Raw genomic sequence first — 19593 nt, 5'->3', positions numbered from 1 at the left:
TGTAAAGAAAAGAAAAGATGAATAACCATGGCTTCAACGTTGTTGTTTTTTCATATTTTATTGAGAGAGTTCAATACAGTGGTTACATAAAATATGTTCAGATTTTTTTCATCACAAAAATATTTATTTCACAGTATAAAAATAAAATCAATTATATAAATAAAATAAAATGTAAGGAAAGGAAAAGATGAATAACCATGGCTTCAACGTTGTTCTTTTTTTCATATTTTATTGCGAGATTTTTTATTGAGAGAGTTCAATACTGTAGTTACATAAATATGTTCAGATTTTTTTTCATCACAAAAATATATATTTCACACTATAAAAATAAAATCAATTATATAACAAATAAAATGTAAGGAAAAGAAAAGATGAAAAATAAAAATAAAATCAATTATACAACAAATAAAATGTAAGGAAAAGAAAAGATGAATAACCATGGCTTCAACGTTGTTGTTTTTTTTCATATTTTATTGCGAGAGTTCAATACAGTAGTTACATCAAATATGTTCAGATTTTTTTTCATCACAAAAATATATATTTCACACTATAAAAATAAAATCAATTATACAACAAATAAAATGTAAGGAAAAGAAAAGATGAATAACCATGGCTTCAACGTTGTTGTTTTTTTCATATTTTATTATAAGAGTTCAATACAGTAGTTACATAAACTATGTTCAGATTTTTTTCATCACAAAAAAATATATTTCACAGTATAAAAATAAAATAGATTATATAAATAAAATAAAATGTAAAGAAAGGAAAAGATGAATAAGCTTCAAAGTGCTTCAATGCGTCAAACCAAACAGAACATAGTTTGACAGATTGCATTAATTTCATCTGCGGTTATTCATTTCATTTCATTTCAAAAATTGATTTCAAACATGTAGTATACAAAAAAATAATAATAAATAATAATAAAAAAATATAACTTAAAGGGACTATTTGTAACTTTCAGAAATGCTTCTTAACAGCGACACCTGTGGCCGTGAGAGACACCTGTAGCTCTGCAGCGTGTCTCCCTGCTCTCTCCGCCCGCAGCCGGAGAGAGCAGAGGAGACACCGGCACCCGGTCGATAACGAGACGGTAACATTACTCGCTGAGGAGCTCCGTCACTTCACAAGACACGGAAAACCTCTGTTGGTCTGGAGGAGCTGCAGCATTTATTTCTGCACAAACGTCCCCTGTACATTCACTAGATATTCTCAGAGCTAAACTAACTCCTCTGCAGTGAGGAGTGAGCGCGCGTTCACGTCTAGAGGTGGAGCGAGCTGAGTACGCGCGCTCTGTCTGAGTGAAGGCAGGCAGGCAGAGGAGGAGAGGCAGCGGCCACACGCGAACGCGCATATGTGAGCGCGCATGTGTGGCGACCCGCTACATTTATACGCTTAAAAAGTTACAAATAGTCCCTTTAAATTAAAAAAAAAAAAAATAATAAAAATAAAAGAGGGTAGAAAATAATTAAAAGAACAAAAATAAATAAATAAATAAATAAATAAATAGATAAATAAATAAATAAATAAATAAATAAATAGATAAATAAATAAATAAATAGATAAATAAATAAATAGATAAATAAATAAATAAATAAATAGATAAATAAATAAATAAATAAATAAATAAATAAATAAATAAATAGATAAATAAATAAATAAATAAATAGATAAATAAATAAATAAATAGATAAATAAATAAATAGATAAATAAATAAATAAATAAATAAATAAATAAATAATAATAAGATTGCACTCCTCCATAGTAGCTCTAGGGGTCATCATATATGTTCAGTTCTTCATTAACTCTGAGGAGAGATGCGCATGTCGTTCTGACGTCGTTATCAATACAGGCGCATGCTTTATACGTCATCACCAAAGACCTTCCCTGTCCCTCGTGTCATAACATGGTCGACTCTGGTAACCTAGCAATGACACCGACCCTTTAACAGCTGAATTAAACGTGTTGAATCGAGGATTTGCCATGCCTCGCTACGAGCTGGCTCTGATCCTGAAGGCGATGCAGCGGCCGGCTACATCAGCTGCTCTCCGGAGGACTGTGGAGACTCTGATGGAGCGAGGAGCGGTGGTGAGAGACCTGGAGAACCTGGGGGACAGACTGCTGCCATACAAGATCAACAAACACAACGAGAAGCACAGCAGAGGGGCATACTTCCTGGTGGACTTCTACGCAGCTCCCACTATCCTGACAGGCTTGCTGGATCACCTGCACCGGGATGTGGACGTGGTGAGGCCCACTGTGCTGAAGAAGGAGGACCAGGACCAGGTCTCCCAGAGTAACTGCTGTGGCCCCCAGCAGTGATTGAATGTAAGGAGTGGCTGGTGTTGGTAAAGCCAAGTGCATCACTACTTAACCATGTATCTGTTTTAAAAATGAAACCCACAGCTGGAGCAGGAGAGATGTTTTCATCCACATCTGTGTGCACAAGTCAAACAGATGTGGATTTATAATGCAGAATGTTTAGCAGAGCGGGAAGGCTCTGTGAGTATAACTTGTGTTCAGATCTTCACCGTGCCCTTATCCTGTGAGATTTGTTTTAAAGTTTATGTGTTAAATAATAATCCAAACTTTGAAAATAACAATTTCATTTAGTTTTCTTAAAGGGACTGTTTGTAAGAATCAGAAATTGGTTGTAACAGCGACACCTGTGGCCGTTAAGTCAACGAAAGTCAGCGTCCTGTTGCTCGCCCTCGCTCGTGTGCACGCGCTGCGGGAATGTGAGCAAGCATTGGTCAAAACAGTGAGGCGACACATGTCAGCTAAAACCACAATATCACTCTATATTTCACCTGCTTGGCAGAATGTTAGCTGACCAGACGAAGGTCTCTCCATGAATCACTGCTGATCCTAGTGTTGGCTTTTCCTGCTTCAGCCTCCCGACCGTGGCCGGAGGAACAGGGGAGACACCGGCACCCAGTCGGAGACGATAACGTTTCTCGCTGCGTAGCCCCGTCACTTCACAAGACACGGGAAGCCTCTGTTGTTTCTGGAGGAGCTGCAGCAGTTATTTCTGCACAAACGTCCACTGTGCATTCACTAGATATTCTCAGAGCTACGAAGTCTTCTGCAGTGTGTAGTGTGCGCGCATGCATGTGAGATGGAGCGGGCTGAGCGAAGGCAAGCAGGCAGAGGAGCAGAGACTCCGGCCCTGGAGACCAAACTACGGTCTCCCCTGCGTCCTCCGACCGCCGCCAACACTGTTTTGCAAGACGGGCTTCACTAGATATAACTTTGCGGTTTTGGTTCTTCCGTGTAGTTTGTGTTGGAGTCTGAGTCTGAACAGCGTAGCCACACGCGAGCGCGCATGGGACACCAACCTGGATTGATTTATACGTGTAAGAAGTTACAAACAGTCCCTTCAACAGAAATGAATGAAATGCTGAGATATAAGCCAACTGTGTATTCTTAAAAAAAAACAACTTCTTAACATCAAGAAGGCCCTGCAACCCCCATGAAGCTTTGGCGACCCCTGGTGGGGGTCGTGACCCCCAGGTTGGGAACCAGTGGGTTAGTGGATTTAATTTAAAAATCTGTGAAATATATATATTTTTTTCAAGTATTGACATCAATTAAGCCGTTGGTTAAAATGCTACAACCAATAGAATTGGTGTCCAAACTTACCACTAATAGGCAATTATCACTATACTACTTTTATTGATTTAAAGACAGTGTGCCTGCCTCATACTGTGGTGTTCTGTCTTGTAAGTGAAAGTCAGTTTGGATTTATAGAGCGTGAAAGATACAATTTTGTCTTCGGTACCTATGGGAATTTGTAAATTGTTTATGTAAATAGCCCTTAGAAACATGCACAACAGTGTAAGATTTAAAAGTGGTGGCCTCCTTGTAGTTAACAAAGGTGAATAAAGGAGAAAATCACAGATAAATCAGTATACAAGTATAAGCTAATTAAAAAGAGGTTGTCGTACAGAAATGCCAAAAATACGTGAATTTAAAAATAATGTTGCCTTTACATTGTTTGTCTAATAGAAAGCACTGTTTGTTGTTCAACTGTAAAATCTGATGCTCTACAAAACTGGTTCCCAACCTGGGGGTCGGGTCGCCAAAGCTTCACAGGGGGTTGCAAGGTCTTTTTGATTTTATTAGATGTAAGACGTTTTTTTTAAAAACCCAATTGGCTTATATCTCTCATTCATTTCTGTTAAAAAAACTAAATGAAATTGTTATTTTTAAAGTTTGGATTATTATTATATATTATATTATATCATACTGTATATATATTATTATACTCAGTTGAAACAACCAAGGAGCTAATAGATAAATGGCCAAGCATCAGGCAGAAGAAAACACTGAATTTGTAAAACAAAACAAAGAAAAAGCCTATTAAGTATGAATGATTGTTTACATTTTTTTTATTAAAAGTCCCTAAAAACAGGATAAGTAAGTAAGTAAAGTTTATTTGTATAGCACCTTTCACAGATACAAAATCACAAAGTGCTTTTCATTGATTAAAAAAATACATCAAGTCAATATTAAAAGTATCGATGACAAACGAAGGGCTGTCGAGCAAAAATCACAACAAAACAAGCAAATGAGGACAGAGACACATAAACAAGTAAAAAATTCAGAATACAGTCAAGAAAAGGCCAACAAAAGCATAAGTAAAGTGGAGCAGTTATTCAGACAGATTAACAAAAGCCTGTCTAAATAAAAACATTTTCAGCTGCTTCATAAAAATGTCACTGGAGTCTATGGATCGCAGCGATAGGGGGATGGCATTCCATAGATTGGGTGCGACAGCTTCAAAGGCACGGTCACCTCGAGTTTTATAGTGGGTTTGGGGGACTGCCAGAAGTTGTTGGTCAGAAGACCTAAGAGCCCGATTTGGTGTGTAAGGGAGGAGGAGGTCAGTAATATACTGGAGAGTTTGACCATGCAACACTCTAAAGGTTAGAACCAGTATTTTAAAATGGATTAAAAAAATTTCATTGGAAGCCAGTGCAGAGAGGATAAAATAGGGGCGATATGTGATCTCTTGTTGTGTCTATTTAAAAGCCGAGCCACATTTGTGAAGCGGTAGGAGAGACAATAGTGTTTATAGTCTCAAAGAGAAATTTTGAATTTCTTTTGTTAGCTGAAATAAGGTTGGCAAAATAAGTAGACCTAGCAGCCCTCACCATTTCATTAAAATTAATTAAAAGTTCTTTAAGATGCAGCCGATGGACCTCTAGTTTGGTGGCTTTCCATAAGCGCTCTCTGATGCAATATTCACAGGAAACAATCTGCTCAAAATTCATCCAATACACTCGTTTTACACAACTTCCTGCAGTTATTGCGTTCACTATTTTGCTTAATTGTACAGTTTATCAGTTGTTCTGTACTGTTATTGTTATGCATTGAATATAATATGAAATATCCATAAAATATTAGTCAGCGGTCGTCAGTTTACTCAATGATAGAAAAGGGGTCCCTTAAGGAAAAAGGTTGGGAACCACTGCTCTACATATCTTTGTCACAATTATGTAAGAATCAACTGTAGTGGATCTGTATTAAAACATTAATTGGTATGTGTTTATGATAAAAAATAAATAAAATATTGATATTGGTATCCTCAAAATGTCAGTATCGGTCAGACTCTAAAATGTGGTCCATGCAATCTTACAATGACTTCATTAAATGTGTTCATTGAGTCAGTGTCCTTAACCTTCTTTTTATAGAGATCATGCTGTGCTGACTGTGCTGTAAGTTGACCTTATGTAATGATTGTTCCCTTTTTGTTTTACAGGTTTTCACAGCTCCTTCCCAGAAGATGTACAGTGTGATGCTTCCCTCTTTGACCTTTTCCATAGATGTTGACTTACATTTGGATATTATGTCATAATAAACTACTTTTTTTCTATCTTAGTTGCAAGTTTTTCTTGACTTCTTGTTAAAACATTTTAGACATTGTGCACCACATGATGTTTAGGGATGTGATGGCAGTTTCAGTTCTTATTTTCGTTCCAGACCTACGTGGTTTATGCAGTTCTGAACTTTTCTAAGTAGCTGAGTAGGGAGGACGGGACCATCCAAAATCAAAAATAAATTAATAAATAAATAAATGACTCAATAATCAGAATCGGAAATAATTATCACCGGGGGGAAATTGTGGCGTTACAGTTGCTCTTGTATAAACATAAAGAAATGCAAGAAAATAAAAATAAATTATGTACATAATGCTACAATATAAACACAATATATTTAAAGAAATATAAATAAGCACTAAAATTACAAATAGGAAAATGAGAATATAAGAAATATGAAATATATACAAATATTTGCATTAGGACAAGCAATATACAACCACGGTGCAAATACTAAATACAAAATGCAAATAAATGTCATTAAATGTAGCAAAATAATATTAAAAATTAATGTAGCCATTAATTAATCGATACAATTGGACATAAATTGTTGTAAATTTTGTTTGAATTATTTTTATAATATTTGTTTTAAATCTGTTTTAATTTGCTTCTTTATTTAGTATTTGTATTATTTATTTACTCTTCTGTTTAATTTTCCCTTTTATTTATTTGTTATTTTTTAATTATTTTTTTTTAGATTTCTTTAAGAATTGATAAATTAATTTAAAGAAAGATATTAAGGTTTTTCAGGGACTTTCTGATACATGTTTATCTTTTTGTTAGCTGGAATGGCATTTGTGTAAATCCACCTTTGGTTGGCTGTACCTAATCCCACAGTAATCACACCATTCATCGACTGGGGACAATTTAAAGTAGGTTTTTAATTCAGGAGGTAGAATTTTGTTGTCTTTCAAATGGCTTTCTATTTAGATACAGAGAAAAAAATATTTTATAAAGTAATCACTCAACTATTGCTGTGCAAAGTAAAAAACATAAAACCCCTAGTATTTAGTGTAGAAACATAAGATGTATCTCCATTGTTTCACACGCCTGGTAATTAGTATGTTTGTCAATTTTCGACAAGATTTAGGGGAACCAAATTATGGTGTAGCTTTTCACGTCTATCAAAAAACTGTTCATCTGTCAAATGTTTCAAAAGTCGCTTAAAGGGTCATCTTATTGCTGTTTGTAATTGCTTTTCCCCATGTTGTCCATGTATCTGTTTTTATGTTTTTTTATTTTTTCACACTCACATTGTTGTTTGGTTACGATTACCCAGAAGTCTTTATAGATAATTAAATCAATATCCTCCTCACAAACAGGGACCTTACACTTCCACGTAACACACACACACACACATACACACACACACACACACACACACACACACACACACACACACACACTTGTCTTTTTTTATATATTTATTGTTATTGTTGTTATTAGATAGATGGATAGATAGATGGTAACTTTATTAATCCTGAGGGAAATTCAAGTTTCCAGCATCACAGTTCCATAGTGCAAAACATGTTTGTAAAAAGGCAGTAAAAAAGTTAGTAGTGCAAAGTACAAAGTACAAACAAATATACCAGATATAAAAATACAAAGAGATGAAGAAAACTGTTAAAACTGAACATAGTGCAGGGAAATTGACAATAAAAGAAATGTGAAGTATATAAAAATATTTGCATTAGGACAAGGAATATACAGAAAGTGTAAAATACTAAATACAAACTGCAAATAAATGTCATTAAATGTAGCAAAATAATATTGAAAATTAATAGAGCCATTAATTCATTGATGAAATGTGACAGCTTTGTTTGATATGTAATATTTGTTATTTTTATTTTGTTTCAAACAAATAAACAAATGTTTGAATTAAAACTGTCTTTCAAATATGTGTTGATGTTAGACACTTTTATGCTCACATATACTGCATCCATATATATATATATACACATATAAGACACTTTTATGCTGACATCAGACGCCCTCTGAGGCAGAGAGGAGTCACGTGTGTTGTTGAGGAGTCAGCTGACAGTGAGACATCATAAAGGCATCAACCAGCAGCACCGCCTGCATTGCAGCACTCACCACAGCTCTACTTCAGCCTCCACAGAGAAACACACACACAGACCAGCCGGAAAACAACGCAGTCATGCTGCTCCTCACTCTACTGTTCGTGTCTGCAGGTAATATCAACACGCAAGGGAAACAAACGAACCGTGTTTTGTACGTCAAAACAACTCAGACAGCGGTGAAGACACACTAACGGCTGTCTGGTTGTGTAACTAGGTAGCTAGTTACCTAGGTAGCCAGTTACCTAGCTACGGACCTAGCTACGGACCTAGCTAAAGCTAAAGCTAGGTGCGTTACAACATGAAAACACGGAAGCAGCGTTTGCTTTGGTAAACATTAACATATTGTTACAACATGGGCTGGTTTATACTAACGTTATTTTATTAATAGAACTTTGTCCTCGTTAAATTTGTTAGTTATTAGTGAATTTTGACTGTTATTGGTTTGAGGTTTTAAGGCGTCATTGTATCACCACGGTCTAGCTTCATCCTGCCCTAACTTGCCTGTTTTGACCAGATAATGTACAGTATGTGCTTTTTTTACCCTTGGTTTGGTTTCATGAGGAAATTCAGATGGGATCCTTTAAACCAGAGACTTTCATTTCAGCTTTTGTCTTTATTGTTGACTTTGTGGCCTTTGAAGTATGGATCTGAAAATGAATGGCCTGTTTCTTCTTATCAGAGCACAAGCTGTGGTTTCTTGCAGTCTATTGGTTTCTTCAAGTCTTGGTAAATTGTGCTTTGTGTATTTAGTGCTTATCTTCAGTCTAACTTCTGGTTAAAAAATAAGATCATATATAATAACAACTACCCTAACTTGTCTGTTTTGACCAGGTAATGTACAGTATGTGCTTTTTTTTACCCTTGGTTTGGTTTCATGAGGAAATTCAGATGGGATCCTTTAAAACAGAGACTTTCATTTCAGCTTTTGTCATTATTGCTGACTTGGCCTTTGTGGCATTTGAAGTATGGATCTGGAAATGAATGGCCTGTTTCTTCTTATCAGAGCACAAGCTTGCAGTCTATTGGTTTCTTCAAGTCTTGGTAAATTGTGCTTTGTGTATTTAGTGCTTATCTTCAGTCTAACTTCTGGTTAAAAAAAATAAGATAATATATAATAACTACCCTAACTTGCATGTTTTGACCAGATAATGTACAGTATGTGCTTTTTTTACCCTTGGTTTCATGAGAAAATTCAGATGGGATCCTTTAAAACCAGCCACCAGACTTTCATTTCAGCTTTTTAGCAACTTTCAAGTTTCGATTTTTGTTCCTCATTTGTTTTGTAAGATAGTGGTACCTGTATTTGCCACTAATAGTTTAACTATCTTATCCATTATGTTCGGACAAAACTGGGTCAGTGAGAACAGTTAGGCTATTTATACAGTTACATATTGTTGACTTGGCCTTTGTGCCATTTGAAGTATGGATCTGGCCTGTTTCTTCTTATCAGAGCACAAGCTGTGGTTTCTTGCAGTCTATTGGTTTCTTCAAGTCTTGGTAAATTGTGCTTTGTGTATTTAGTGCTTATCTTCAGTCTAACTTCTGGTTAACTAACTTCTGGCTACCCTAACTTGCATGTTTTGACCAGATAATGTACAGTATGTGCTTTTTTTTACCTTTGGTTTCATGAGGAAATTCAGATGGGATCCTTTAAAACCACCCACCAGACTTTCATTTCAGCTTTTTTGTTCCTCATTTTGTTTGTAAGATAGTGGTACCTGTATTTGCCACTAATAGTTTAACTATCTTATCCATTATGTTCGGACAAAACTGGGTCAGTGAGAACAGTTAGGCTATTTATACAGTTACATATTGTTGACTTGGCCTTTGTGACATTTGAAGTATGGATCTGGCCTGTTTCTTCTTATCAGAGCACAAGCTGTGCAGTCTATTGACAATATTGGTTTCTTCAAGTCTTGGTAAATTGTGCTTTGTGTATTTAGTGCTTATCTTCAGCCTAACTTCTGGTTTAAAAATAGGATAATTTAATGTTGTGTTTGCACTTCCATATGTTTGCATGTGCAGGTAAATAAGCACAGGGCTCAATCATATTGTTCAACAAGTTTTCTTCTGTGTACTTAAACTGATGTGAAGCCTGCTACACAGAAACTGATAAACAGACTTGTTGTTGAACAAGGCAATCTAAATCCTATTTGAAGCCCTTTGTTCTTCAGTGTGTCATGTGATGTTGATTCACTCACATTATGATGAGTTTTCAGTTTCAGAATCACAGTCACAGAAAGTGAGTGGGTCTGTACATGTCACAGCCTTTTTCTTTTTGCTGACTTCTAGGAAAACTTGTATTCTTTGTCTAACGGATGACTTGTCTTTCTGCTCTGTGTGATTTCATAAAGCCAATAGAAATGACAAAACATATATTCTCTCGCTGTGTATTGCATAACTCTTTACTGCTGTGCAGAGATGTCCTCCACATAGGTACAGTGTGTCTGCTTGAGAACAGCTTGTTACTTACTGACTGCTCATGTGACTTGTGGAGGGTGGGAGTGTCCTGCCTGCACTGTAACTCTATTGGTATGAGTGATGAGCAGGAGGGGTGTCATAGTGGTGTAACTGGGTGATTTTGAAGGGTTGTTGTTGCAACCTGACTGCCATTGCCAATTCTTGTCGTTATTACCAAAGGCCGTGGACTTGGGCAACTCTTGCATACTTGTCAGTTAATATTCTGAGTAAACTATTAAAGTTTGCTTTTATTTCCTGTTACAGACATGTCTATCAGCATTTTAGTAATACTTCCAAATGTAGTTTTTCTTACTTGAGCGACGTTGAGATGACCTTATCTATCTCCTTTTCTCAAGCAGGGTTTATGAGAGCAGTAGTGAAAACAGGAAACAGTGCTGCAGACTATTAGGTTCTTTCCCACATCACTTTTTTTCCACTTGAGTAAAATGGAGAACTGTGAACATTAACCTCTTCTCTGGCATTGACCCAAAAGATAATAGTTTAATTATATGAATAACCACTAGTACCCACTTTTGCAACTGTGATGTATATGTAAATAATGAGTTCCCCCTAGGGTAGGTCTGTTTCCTCTTGTGCTGTTGATTTCTGACTGGGTGGTTGGTGGTGGGAAATCATGCCAGATTTAGAGGCGTATGCTAATATGACTTGGCAATTTGAGCAAATACGATGTAGTGTGTTTTTACTTTATGACAGTTATAAAACAGTTTTAGAGTATTTACCCACAATCCTCATGGTGTTTGAAGTAGTTTTAGCTTCACAGAGCAAGGCCACAGATTTTTCTTAGCCCTCAACGACGGGGCACTATTGTAGAGCTGCGACGATTAATCGATTAGTTGTCAACTATTGAATTAATCACCAACTACTTTGATTATCAGTTTGAGTAATCTTTTAAGAAAAAAAAAGGTCAAAATTCTCAGATTCCGGCTTCTTAAATGTGAATATTTTCTGGTTTCTTTATTTCTCCATGACAGTAAACTGAATATCTTTTGAGATGTGGACAAAAATAAATTTGAGGACGTCATCTTGGGCTTTGGGAAACACTGATTGACAATTTTCACCAGTTTCTGACGTTTTATAGACCAAACAACTAATCAATTAATCAATTAATCAATTAATCAAAAAATTATCAACAGATGACTAGACCATAAAAATAATCGTTAGTTGCAGCCCTACTCTATAGCATTTGGTTTGTGTAGGGAGATAGTTGACCGACAAGTGTATTTCTTTATTGTAACATCAGAATTAACCTTTCTGAAACTGGAAAGACAGCTGCTGTTCCGAAGAAAAACTATGCCGAGTCAGTTTCAATACATTTAAGATCTTCAGTGCCATAATTAATAAGTTCATGCTTATCAGACTTCGTAGCTTTGAGTCTGATAAAGTACTCCAAACTATAAGTTCATTTTAAATAAATAATACACTGATTTTTGTCATTTGCAAAACATCTCAGCTGACACGGTTTAGGTTGACCTTTTTTATCTTCCTTTTCTACAGTATTGTGTTTAATTTTAAACATGCCGTGCAGTGTCATAATGGAGAGTGAATGCTTAACAAATTCCTCCTTTTTAATGTTTTGAGGAAGTATGTCAGTCTTGAATTTCCCCATCTGATCATCACCAGGAAGATTGATCAAAAAGTGAAGTTACACCATAGCACCTACTTAGTTGGAATTGCCTTGCCTGCAATGCATTTTGGTAGATAACAGGTATAACCTGAAACAAATAGATGCAGTGCCTCATAAAGGAAGAAACTGAATATTTAATCTGGAGAATTAAAAACATTTCGGCTTGTGCCTTATTTTCCTCTTTTAGCAGTAATAATAAATCCAGGAATATGTTTTTGTCTTGTGTAGGTTTATGACATTTGACTCTTTTCCACTTTGCAGCTGTAGCGACCCCTCTGCTGGGCACTGAGCAGTGTGCTCGTGGCCCCCCCTACTGGTGTCACAATGTAAAGACGGCGTCTCTGTGCGGAGCGGTGACTCACTGCCAGCAGAACGTCTGGAACCAGCCCCAGATGGTGAGCCTTTCCTTTTCTATGAAAGTGTCATTCATGTTCTTTCACTTATTCTAAAAATTGTATTGAAATGTATCACTGACAGAAGGCACATGCCTCTCTTTCTCAAACTTTCACTTATTTAAAAGAAAATTGTGTTCTAGATATTCTGTACACTGTGGGACATTTTAATTCACGCACAATTGTCTGGTTTCAGAAATCAGTGCCATGTGACTTGTGTAAAGAGGTGTTGATCGTGGTGGAGCAGATACTGAAGGACAATGCCACTGAGGTAAGATAAACACCAAATCCCCAGTGTGTTGAGAAAACCTTTGATAAGCAAATGAGATTTGGAAGACTGATGTCTGGGTATTTCTATTATTGCAGGCTGAGGTTCTAGGGTACCTGGAGAAGGCCTGCCAGCTCATCCCTGATGCAGGGTTGACCGCAGAGTGCAAGGAGATGGTGGATAGCTACTACCCCATCCTCATGGGAATCATTAAAGGAGAACTGGTGAGCCCCATCAACCTGTTTTTTCCAAGTCTTAGTCTGTTTTCAGTTTGAGTATAGATAGAAAGATCCAGGGTTGTTACAATTAACCAAATAAGTTAGTATTTTAATGGTGCCAATATAAGGTTTGCAAAAGCTTATTGGAAATCAGTTTATCATTCGGCTTCATCTAAGACTCTTAGTAAATGGTCCATCTGCCCCTCGGTGTCAGAGCGAAAAAGAGAAGTGGCTGTAGGCAAAGTGCAGTGAGCTGAATAAGGGCTATTGATGGGGAAGTGAGTCCAAGCCTTAACGGGAACAGAGTAGTCATTGTGTAATACTAAACCTCGTGACTGGGAGCATTTGGCGTTGCTTTCTTTGTTTCAACTCTCACCTGCTACAACAAATTTGTTAATAAAAGAGACAGTTCTTTACATATCCCATTTAAAAACATGAGAAACCTAAAAAAGTGTGACCTTTCTAGATATCTTGTTCAAGTTGGATTTCTTTTAAACTCATTTATCTGTGTGTCATCCAGACTTTAAAGCTAGGGATTATTTACTTATGCTTACAGCTAACATGTAGTCAAGACCTTTTTAAATAAAGCCCTTAACTATTAAGTGGCTTAATTAAAGTAACTTAAAGTTCTATGTTTTTTAGGAGGATCCTGGTGTGGTGTGTGGAGCCCTCGGGCTGTGTGTGACTCAGCAGGCAGCCCTGGCTAAGGCTCATTCCCAGGAGCAGCTCATGTCCAATGAAATCCCTATGGTGGACCTCGCCCAGAAAGTATCTCCCTTCCTCCTCAATGTGCCCCAGCTCCTCTATCCTCAGGAGGCCCCCAAACAAGAGAGTCCAAAGAAGGTAAACTGTTTAACTCCCTTCAGTGTTCTCCCCCTTTTGTTGATGAATATTGTCTTAATTTTGCCCTGAATTACCTTCCCCGTAGGAAGATGCTGATGTGTGCGAGGACTGCATCAAGTTGTTGACTGATGCTCAAGCAGAAGCCAAGGCCAACACCTCATTTGTCGACTCTCTCATTGAGAATCTTGAGAACCAGTGTGACCTGCTGGGGCCAGGCTTGTCTGCAATGGTGAGAGCCCCACCTGAGTGTTGGAGGTTTAATTAAATGCATATTTTTCTTTGTCAAACCCCCCCAAAAAATCCCAGAAAATGCAATTTATTGGTTCACACTATGTTCTTCTACTACAAAAATTCTTTATTATTCCTCTGCCGCATTTTTTTTACAGCTCAACTCCTTTCATATTTTTAAACGTAGAAACGTCATTCAAACATCAAAACATTCAGCTCAATTAGGACATGTCGGCTATTTTATCATTCATACCTTTCATACTTTCAGAAATAGATAGTGTTTTCTAGGAAATTTTCCTCATTCAAATGCATGGACGGAGGGTTCAAATTTGACACATTTTCACAGTTCATGCATTTTAAACTCTACTCGATACTGCGTTTTATGTAGAAACTCCATTCAAACTTCAAAATATTCCACATCTTTCATACATTCTGGATATTATTCAAACTTTCAACTATGCTGTAAAATTGACGATTGTAGGGGGTAGTACAATTGTATTTTACAGTGTAGTGTGTACGGTGTAGTTTTGCGACTTGCCTTTTTTTTTTTTTTTTTTAAATACTCGAAGTGGAGTAATGGTATGGGATATAAAAACCCCATAGTGTAATTGTATCCTAACGGGAAGCTCAGGATGAGGCTTTTTTTTTTTCAAAATAAAAGCCCCCAACAGTCACTGTATGTTAATAATAAGTTTATTAATAATACATTTATTAAGTATAGCACCTTTTCATAGAACAAAATTCACTAAGTGCTTTACAAGAATAAAAATAAATTAAAAACAATAAAGATCATGTCATCTGTTAGAAACACAAATGTTGACAGGAAACTAAGGATGGACCTAGTTTTTTAAAATAAACTCTTGTCAGAGCTTAGACCTCAGATGATGTTTTATCCCTATTCCAATAAAGACAATCAAAGGAAACCGCAACTCCTACTCATTACACACACTTGTCCTTGCTCTTAAACTCATTCATACTACTTCAGCAGCCTTTTCATTCATTTTCAACACTTATCTACAGATTCATACTCCACCTTAAGATATTCCACATCTTTCATACATTATTGGTATTCGACTTTTAAAGCCAGCGATGTAGTGTAGCATCAGGTTTTCAACAAAACTTAAAATATTCCACATCTTCTATACATTATTGGAATTATTCAACTTTTCAATGACATTCATACTAATTATATTCCCACTTTTCCAATTTGCTTTTCAGCATCCAGCATTCACAGGTTAACAGTGTTTTTCTCCATTGCAGTGCAAGCAGTATATCAGCCAGTATGGTACCCTCGTTGTTCAGCAGCTCATGTCCATGGTGAGTGTTGTAACCTTTCCTCTTTATGTCCCTAATTGATTTAAAAGAAGTTTAGGAAAACCTTTTTTCTGTTTGCATATTTAAGCCACATAATAACATGAATGCTCATTATGTTCTAATATCCAATGACAAGCTCAATCATCAAAACTGAGTGATAATTTGTATGTTTTGGTAGTGCTAAGCTCATATTCAGTCTTGCAGCACCACCTGGCCTGCTGACTTCAATTTATTCACATCTTTGAAGCGCTTTGTCTTTTTTATTTAATCTTTTTTTTTTTTTAATTCTGTTGTCTTTTACGCCCTGTGTTCCTTCTTTACTTTTCTCGCCTCCATTCATGTTATCCTGTTCTGTTTTCTCCTGCTGTTTTTTATGTGCTGCTCCCCAGGAACAGGTAGGTCTTTCTGTGTTCATCCCTTAGCCTCTTAACCCTTAGCTCCTGCTTCTTGTGCTGTTCACTCCTAACGCTACTCACCCGACCCTGTAGAGATGCATGTATATGATGATCTTATTAAAAGTGAGACTACTTTACTTAACCTGAATACTGTGCTTGTGTGGCTAATGATTTGACACTTCAGTTAAGTTGGAACACTACAGTGAAGGGTCACATTAAGAGTCTCTCCTGTTTGTTCACGTCAATGGAGCATACAGTGCTTCTGTCATATTTTAAAGTATGCTTGGATATTGTGACTTAGTTTGCACAAATGGATGGGCCGGTCTTTACTAACATTGAAGTAGCTGTCCCTGTCAAAAAGCACCATCTTTTATTGTGCTGTGTATGGCGGTTCAACACGGGCTGATTATGTTGGTTGCCTGAGAGCTGCAGAAGTAAACATTTTTTGCCAGTATGGGTGTGTGTTGCTGTGTATTTGGTACTGGTAAAAGTAAGCTGCGTTAGATGTGTTTTTGTTTTTTTTGTAATAGAAACTTCTGCATATTGCATGGGTGGTCATGTTGTGGAATGGTATGCAGATAACAGAGACACAGTTTATGCTAACCGCATGCAATATGACAAGTTATGAAGACCTTTGGCTGTGTATCTTAAAGTAACTGTTTGTGTCCGAAGGCTCCCAAGGATATCTGTACCGCCGCTGGCTTCTGTTCTGCTATGAAGAAATCCGTTCCCATGCTGAAGCTGCAGGCTGCCAAGATTTTAACTGCTGCCAAGGTTATACCTGCTCTCAAGCTTGTCCCTGCCACCAAGGTTGTGTCTGCCACTGACAAGTCTGCTAAGGTAAGTCATAGGGGGTGCCCGACTGCTGACTCAGTATCAGTATTTGATATTGATAAAAGAAAAAAAGACAGTGCCTTTTTGTGTTACAGCCCATGGTGCGTGTCCGTGATTCCCCAAAGTGTGCCATCTGTGAGTTTGTGATGAAACAGTTGGAGGATATGCTGAAGGATCAGAAAACAGAGGTGGGATGTGTGCTACTAGATGTATCAAATATGGCCATAAAATAATATCTGCACCGACAGCAGTTTTGTAGTTCGATTCAGCTCTGGCGTCAAGCTGATCCATCTGTGTCTGTCTCAGGAGGAGGTGATTCAAGCTGTGGAGAAGGTGTGCACATTTCTGCCCGCTTCTCTGAGTACCCAGTGTAAGGACCTGATTGAGACCTACGGCCAGGCCATCATTGAGCTGCTGGTGCAGCAGGCTGACCCCAAGACTATCTGCACAGTGTTGGCACTCTGCAATGAAGGCAGCCGTACATTTGTCCGTAAGTTCTCACCCTTCAAAAGCACACTGAATGTAAATGTTAGCTTTGCTGACGGCAGAGAGATGTTATGCAAAAGTCATAACAGATGTTGTGAATTTCCAGTTAAATTTTATACTGACACTGGAAGTACTAGAGCAAGAGTACACAGGAAATGATTGTGAATGTTTGCAGTCAAATTATGTAGATGTAGAGATGTTTGGTGAATTGGTTGAATTGGGTTTTTCTCTAGAAAGAATATAAACTATTGTCCCATTTGAGGCGCTCTCATGCTAGGATCTAAATCTGAAAATTGGAAGTTGCTCCGTTGAGTGTCGTATTGTGAAATCCAAAGGTGTATTTCCACAAGGGCTATTAATCAATTAAAATATTTAATTGCATGATTGTCAATAGTTAATCGCTATTTATCGCACATTTTTTATCTGTTCAAAATGTACCTTTTTAAAGGCAGATTTGTCAAGTATTTAATACCTATCAACATGGGAATGAGCAAATATGCTTGTTTTATGCAACTGTATGTAGATATTTATTATTGGAAATCAATTAACACAAAACAATGACAAATATTGTCCAGAAACCCTCACAGGTACTGCATTTAGCATAAAAAATATGCTCAAATCATAACATGGCAAATTCAAGCCCAACAGGCAACAACAGCTATCATTGTGTCAGTGTGCTGACTTGACTATGACTTGCCCAAAACTTTGTGTGATTATCGTAAAGGGGGCATGTCTGTAAAGGGGAGACTCGTAGGTACCCATAGAACCCATTTTCCTTCTCATATCTTGAGGTCGAAGGTCAAGGGACCCCTTTTGAAAATGGCCATGCCAGTTTTTCCGTTAACTTTGACAGCCCTAATTTCCACACATGGGTGATAACACTGATTTCTGTTCTAATTCTTTCCAGCTGCACTCGACCAGACTCGCTATAAGGCTGGTGGCTACTGCCAGGTTTGCAAGATGGCCGTTAGCTACATCGATGGAATTCTGGAGAAGAATGCAACTGAGGCCCAGATTGAGGAGGCTGTGAGGAAAGTATGCAGCTTCCTGCCCGACTCTTACCAGACTCAGGTGAGTAGTGGTTTGATCGCCTTACCTTGTGTAACACTTACCTCTCCTCCTTGTATTAACCACCGTCTGTTTCAACAGTGTGACCAGATGGTTGAACAGTATGAACCAATGCTTATCCAGCTGCTTCTCCAGATGCTCGACCCAGACTTCGTGTGCATGGTAAAGAGTAAACTTGATTAATTCATAACGAAATAACAAGACAAGTAATGTGAACACTTATCTTAATTGTCAAGAAGTTCCTTGGTACCGCCAGGACACGAGTGCTCACTTATTTTTGTCATAAAATGTTGGTAATGAACAACAAATGGGAGATTTGGCTTGCATGCGACCCGGTCTGGTATCTGAGCTGTGTTTGTGTGTGTAACAGAAATTGGGAGCCTGTCCTGAAGCTGTGCGCAGGCTGCTGGGAACAGAGCAGTGCAGCTGGGGACCTGACTTCTGGTGCAAGAACATGGAGACAGCAACTCGATGCAATGTGAGTATTTCAGTCATATTTTGACACCTAAACGTGTCTCTTGAGCCGGTTATTAGAATATAAACTACCTTTTTTAAGGCTATGACTCTGCAGTAAATAACGCTGTCCTATAGATTATTCCTTTTTAACTGTATTGCCTACCACTATTGATTCTTTAAAACTGGCTATGTAAAGTACAAGTTTGCTTTGAGGCTCGTCTAACCATTTGTTTCTATCTTTTAGGCTGTGGATCACTGCAAACGCCATGTGTGGGTATAGAGCAAGAGGAAGCACAAACTGACCTGTAGGGAATTAAAAGAAACAATACTGTAGTGCTGCTTGCCCCTTTTTAATTTTTGTCCTGTTTTCTTTTTTAATGACTGGTTTTGTTTAAATTAACTTTGATATTTTGAATAATGTCATGGTGGAAAGGGACTGGACATTTGTTTTGTTATTTCTGGGGGGGTGGGGCAGGGGAGGAGTGAGGTGTATAGTGGTCTGCAGCTCAGCTTGTCGCTGCTTCACTGAGCAGAAGTCACAAAACTTCACTGTCGGGTTTTGTGCAGATTTGCATCATGTGGGTTGTACTTACCGATGTTGCTTTCTGGGTGTGGTTTATGTGAGAACACAAATTGTATAATGTTGACACTGCATCAGGTGGCTATTCTGATGGGTCCCCCCCATCTGTATTTGATTCCTTCTCCCTGTAGGAACTGATTGCAAATGGGAGAGACCGACCACTCGGTGTGTTAAGAATGACTGGCATTACTTTTAACAGTATGTCTGATCCTTAAACAAATTTATATTTCGTAGAGAGTAAATGTGCGTTCTTGTTTTAAGGAGCTGATATTGAGGTAATTGGTCTTAGAGTGTACCTCCCACTCACCTCCCATTGTTTGGACTCTTCCTACTGTTTGTAAATCACTGTTTCTAACGTACAGAGAGATCTCAAATTCGATTGTCAGCCTCAAAACTGATCTGTAAATTTTTAACAATTAAAGTGATCCCAATCCACTTTGTTTCA

The 19593-nt window shown here is 37.5% G+C and overlaps 2 protein-coding genes across 3 annotated transcripts; both read left to right on the top strand.

Moving 5' to 3' along the window:
• The first annotated feature begins 1840 nt into the window (after nucleotides 1–1840).
• Nucleotides 1841–5881, top strand: mrps6 (mitochondrial ribosomal protein S6). Its single transcript, XM_037782417.1, has 2 exons — nucleotides 1841–2326; nucleotides 5763–5881. The coding sequence occupies exon 1, from the start codon at nucleotides 1982–1984 to the stop codon at nucleotides 2318–2320; it is 339 nt and encodes a 112-aa protein (XP_037638345.1). The 5' UTR covers nucleotides 1841–1981; the 3' UTR covers nucleotides 2321–2326; nucleotides 5763–5881.
• Nucleotides 5882–7883: 2002 nt separating this feature from the next.
• LOC119495632 (prosaposin) lies at nucleotides 7884–19583 on the top strand. Of its 2 annotated transcripts, XM_037782323.1 has the most exons (15): nucleotides 7884–8072; nucleotides 12328–12461; nucleotides 12655–12729; nucleotides 12825–12950; nucleotides 13587–13787; nucleotides 13873–14016; nucleotides 15276–15332; nucleotides 15719–15724; nucleotides 16397–16564; nucleotides 16654–16746; nucleotides 16865–17048; nucleotides 17952–18115; nucleotides 18194–18274; nucleotides 18483–18590; nucleotides 18813–19583. In XM_037782323.1, exons 1-15 carry the CDS (start codon nucleotides 8039–8041, stop codon nucleotides 18846–18848), a joined length of 1611 nt encoding a protein of 536 aa, XP_037638251.1. In that variant the 5' UTR covers nucleotides 7884–8038; the 3' UTR covers nucleotides 18849–19583. The 2 variants fall into 2 exon arrangements, with proteins under 2 accessions (XP_037638251.1, XP_037638252.1); XM_037782324.1 differs by lacking the exon at nucleotides 15719–15724 and having other exon boundaries at nucleotides 7888–8072.
• Nucleotides 19584–19593: the final 10 nt, after the last annotated feature.

This window comes from Sebastes umbrosus, chromosome 10 (genome assembly GCF_015220745.1).
Source record: "Sebastes umbrosus isolate fSebUmb1 chromosome 10, fSebUmb1.pri, whole genome shotgun sequence".
In the NCBI taxonomy this organism is placed as follows: domain Eukaryota; kingdom Metazoa; phylum Chordata; class Actinopteri; order Perciformes; family Sebastidae; genus Sebastes; species Sebastes umbrosus.
Note: the sequence above shows the minus strand (reverse complement) of the source record. Positions and strands in the feature narration are given on the sequence as shown.